The 4,197-nt window shown below is 74.8% G+C and overlaps 2 protein-coding genes across 2 annotated transcripts in view; one reads left to right on the plus strand and one right to left on the minus strand.

Moving 5' to 3' along the window:
* The window catches only part of WBP1 (WW domain binding protein 1), a 2,209-nt gene extending 660 nt beyond the window's left edge, over positions 1 to 1,549 (plus strand). The window contains exons 3-6 of the mRNA XM_039724135.1: positions 5 to 43; positions 111 to 213; positions 434 to 595; positions 734 to 1,549. Of these exons, the coding sequence (XP_039580069.1) occupies positions 5 to 43; positions 111 to 213; positions 434 to 595; positions 734 to 1,296 (867 nt within the window). The 3' untranslated portion in view covers positions 1,297 to 1,549. The remainder of the gene's footprint in view (positions 1 to 4; positions 44 to 110; positions 214 to 433; positions 596 to 733) is intronic.
* Positions 1,550 to 1,671: 122 nt separating this feature from the next.
* Positions 1,672 to 4,197, minus strand: part of MOGS (mannosyl-oligosaccharide glucosidase) — a 2,748-nt gene continuing 222 nt past the window's right edge. Inside the window, 5 exon segments of the mRNA XM_039723457.1 lie at positions 1,672 to 3,149; positions 3,152 to 3,384; positions 3,466 to 3,656; positions 3,734 to 3,945; positions 4,029 to 4,197. The exon segment at positions 4,029 to 4,197 is cut by the window's right edge and continues 16 nt beyond it. Of these exon segments, the coding sequence (XP_039579391.1) occupies positions 1,786 to 3,149; positions 3,152 to 3,384; positions 3,466 to 3,656; positions 3,734 to 3,945; positions 4,029 to 4,197 (2,169 nt within the window). The 3' untranslated portion in view covers positions 1,672 to 1,785.

Genomic DNA, 4,197 nt, shown 5'->3' on the forward strand with positions numbered 1-4,197 from the left:
CGAGGGGGCCTGGGCCGCGCTGCTGGGCCGGCAGCACCCGCAGGTACCGGGCGGGCCGGGGCGGGGGGGCCGCGCGCGGGGCTGCGGTGACGGTGCGGCCGTGCCCGCAGGCCCGGGAGTTCTGCCCGGGGGTGAACAACCGGCCCTACGTGTGCGAGACCGGGCACTGCTGCGGGGAGAGCGGCTGCTGCACCTACTACTACGAGCTGTGGTGTGAGTGCGGCGGGCCCCGGGGGAACGGAGCGGAGCGGGGGGCCCGGGCGGGCTGGGGGCCTCGGGAGCAGCCGGGGCTCGGGGAGGTCAGGGGCTGTGCTGCGGCCGGGGGCACTGAGGGGTCTGGGAGGTTGTGGGGAGCGGGGGTGCCGTGTGCCGGTGACCATGGCCCCGGTGCCGTGCGCCGGTGACCGGCCCCTCCTCGGCCCCGTTCCCGCAGGGTTCTGGCTGCTCTGGACCATCCTGATCCTGCTGAGCTGCTGCTGCGCCTTCCGGCACCGCCGCGCCAAGCTGCGCCTGCAGCAGCAGCAGCGGCAGCGCGAGATCAACCTCATCGCCTACCACGGTGCCTGCCACTACCCGCCCTCCTCGGGGGACCTCCGTGAGTCAGGGCCCCCAATCCCACCCCTGGCATCACCACCCCCTTCCACGGGGCTGGGCATCGGGACCCCCAGCTGTGCCCTGCCCCTCCACGCCGGTGTCCCTCGGTGTCCCCTGACCCCGCCTGTCCCCTCCCCAGGGCTGCTGGCCTCCTTCAAGCTGCCGGCGTACGAGGAGGTGGCGCAGCGCCCCGGGACGCCGCCGCCGCCCTACAGCCCCGGCAGCCCCTCGCTGTCGCCCGGCTCCTCGGGGGGCTGCAGCTCCTGCTCCTGCGGCTGCTCCTGCGCCTCCTCGCCCAGCAGCTCCTCGCTGTCGGCGCCGGGCACCGACGAGACGGACCCGGAGCCGGGCCCGGGCACGGCGGGGGGCAGCACGGGCCGTGACTGCGGCTCCAGCAGCACCGGCACCGCGGCCAGCTGGGAGCTGCCCCCGCCCGAGGAGCCGCCGGCCCGCGGGGGACCCCCAAAACGAGCGCCCCCGGACTTGTGCGAGGCCGAGGGTCGCCCCTGCTCCGACACCGAGGGGGGCGGGGATGGGGCGGGCAGGTCTGTGCCAGGGGGGTGCCCCGGGAGGCACCGGCGGCTCACGGGGGATTCGGGCATCGAGGTGGGCCGGGGTCTAGAGGAGGAGGAGGGCGAGGCTGAGGGCTGTGGGGGAGCAGGGGGTGGCGGGGGGCCTGGCTCGCCCGTGCTGCCTGTCTGAGCCCCCCCACAGGACCCTCGAGTGGGGTCTGGACTCATCACGGAGCCCCTGGGGGCCCCTCGGCCCGACTGACACCCACCTTGCAGTGTGGTGGGGTCCTGCTGCAGCCCCCTCCCCTCCAAACCGCTCCTGGGGCCTCCCCTGCGGTCCCGGTGCTGCTGCTGGGGGGGCCCCATCGCCCGGGGGGTGCCCGAGGCCGTGGGCATGGGTGGTCCCGGCGTGTTCTCTCACCATTAAAGAGATGTGGAAGTACCACAGACCCTTGTGGTGGGTGCACCGGGCTGGGGGGCGACCCTTGACTCCACAGGAGGGGGCAAAACATGGCACAGGGGCCACCAGCGTGACCTGGGGTCAGCAGAGGTGACAGCGGGGTGGTGAGAGGCCACACTCATGGAGGTTTATTACAGGGGAGGCCGGGGGGCTCTGGCACAGCCCCCCAACCCCTCCCCTGGCCCTGAGCGTGCCAGGGGGGCACAGAGACCCCCCCCATCAATAGTCCTCAGCCATGGCCAGCACAACGAGCGCGGACCAGCCGGCGAAGGGGCGGCAGCCCTGCCCGGCGCCGTCGCTGTCCCGGTAGTGCTCCCACAGGAAGCCGGTGGCCTCGTACTGCCGGAACACGTTGGCCACCAGGTTGTGGCGCAGCTCGCGGTAGATCTGCGCCGCGCGCTCCCGGTGCGGCCCCGCCGCCCGCGCGTAGCCGCGCAGCGCCCGCAGCGCCAGGAAGTTGATGTTGACCCAGACGGAGCCGCGCCAGTAGGGCGGGTCGTGCTCGGTGTTGCGGCGCAGGTACAGCGGGCTGTCCCGTGCCAGCGAGCGCAGCCCGAAGGGCGTCCACAGCTGCCGCTCGCCGCGCATGGATCCCAGCAGCGCCGGCAGCCGCGGCGAGTCCGCGCGCAGCAGCTGCAGCAGCAGCGGGAACAGGCTGACGTAGCCCAGGGCGCCCACGAAGCGCGGCCGCGGCGCCTCCCGCACCTCCCGCCGCAGCTGCGGGGCCGGCGGGCCGCACGGGCGGTGCCAGCGCAGCGCCACGGCCGCGCTGTGGTTGCCGAAGTCGGCGAAGGCGCCCAGCTCGGGCGCCCAGTGCAGGCGGTCCAGCAGGGCGTTGTCGCTCAGGGCGGCGGCCATGTCGCGGTAGGGCGCGGCGGGCTCGCCCAGGCGCTCGGCCAGCGCTGCCAGCACGCGGGCGCCCAGCGCCATCCAGCAGCGCAGGTCCAGGTGCCGCTCCTGGGCCGACGGGTGCGAGGCGCGGGGGTAATCGTCCAGCCCCGACGACAGCGTCTTGGGGTTCAGGAAGCGCTCGGGGTCGGGGTCGCGGCCGCGCCAGCGGAAGGTGAAGGGCTCGGGGCCGGCCTGGGTGCGGTTGAGCCACTCGAACCAGGCGCGGAGGCGCGGGGAGAGGCGGCACAGGTAGGGCAGGGGCGCGTCGGGCAGCAGCCGCTCCAGCGCCAGCAGCAGCGTCGGGGGGTTGGCCGTCTCGCTGTGCTGCAGCACGAACTCGGGCGGCACCCGCGCCCGCGCCTCGTCCCCCAGGATCTGCTCCCGCGGGATCCAGCCGTCGGCGTTCAGCAGGTCGAGCCAGTGCGCCAGGATGTCACGGGCCAGCGCGGCGTCCCAGCGGGCCAGCAGCAGCAGGTGGAAGCCCTCGTCCCACAGGAAGCCGCGCGGGAAGCAGGAGCGCGAGGGCACGGCCGTGAAGAGCACGGACTCCATGCCGGGCACGGGCTCCTCGCGGCACTCCGAGCGCAGCAGCGAGCGGCCGTGGAAGAAGCCGATGCCGCCCAGCATCTCGCTGAGGGCGGCCTGGGCGAAGCGGCGCTGCGGGGCGGGCACCCCGCGCGCCCCCAGCCCGACGCGCTGCCCGACTCCAGCGTCACCTCCAGCGCCGCCGGCGGCTCCAGCGTCACCTGGTGCAGCAGCAGCTGCCCCCGCGGGGGCTCCCCGGGCAGCCCCCCAGCGCTGGACACCCCGAAGAAGCGGCGGCGGGGCCGGCCCGGCGGGGAGAACACGGAGCTCTCGCGGAGGCTGTGCCGCACCAGGTCGGTGAGGCGGTGCAGCCCCGGCAGTGCCGCGGCCAGGAAGTTGTAACTGAGGGGGAGGACAACAGAGTCAGCGATGGGGACGCGGTGGGGACACGGTGGGTTTGGGGGCTGCGGCCCAGACACTCACCTGGCGTACTTGGGCCCCTCCCCGCCCTCGCCCGTGGGGGGCAGGAAGGTGAGGGTGAAGTCGCCGAGCTCCTGCGCCGTGCCCGCCACGGCCGCCAGCCGCGTGCCGTTCTCCAGCACCGGCCGCAGCGTGCCCTGCCCGTCCGTGGCCACGTAGAAGAAGAGGGACAGGAGCGGGGCCGGGCCCTCGCCCTGCGGAGGAGGAAGAGGAGGATGACAAAAGCTCCCCGGCATCCATCCCGGCCCCTGTCCCACTGTCACCCCCTCACCTCCGTCTTCACGGTGACCCGCCAGCTCCAGTCGCCGCCGTGGTCCCCCCCCGGCTGCTTCACGAACTCGGTTCTCAGCAGCAGCCCCTCATCGCGGATCTCCTGCACCCCGAAATTCTCCCCGTCGTGCATCAGCCACCCGTACCGCGACACGCCGCCGTTCTGCTCGCTCGTGTGCCGCAAGCTGCCGCCGTGTTGGAGCCACATCAGCCCTGGGGGGGCGGGGAGGGGTCAGGGCCGGGCCGGCGGGGCCGGGCGAGTCCCCGGGCCGGGCAGGGCCCCCCGCGCCCCTCACCGGTCACCACAGCGCGCGGGCTCCGCGTCTTCATCCCGAAGTACACGTGAGGCCGGTACGTGCCCCAGAAATAGGTGGGCGACGCGAGCGGCCCGGTGGAGCCGGGGGGCACGGCGGGGGGCGCGGGGTGCGGGGTGACGAGGCGGGCGGCTTCGCTCCACCGCTTCCA

This window comes from Passer montanus, unplaced genomic scaffold, assembly GCF_014805655.1.
Source record: "Passer montanus isolate IOZ18808 unplaced genomic scaffold, ASM1480565v1 scaffold109, whole genome shotgun sequence".
In the NCBI taxonomy this organism is placed as follows: domain Eukaryota; kingdom Metazoa; phylum Chordata; class Aves; order Passeriformes; family Passeridae; genus Passer; species Passer montanus.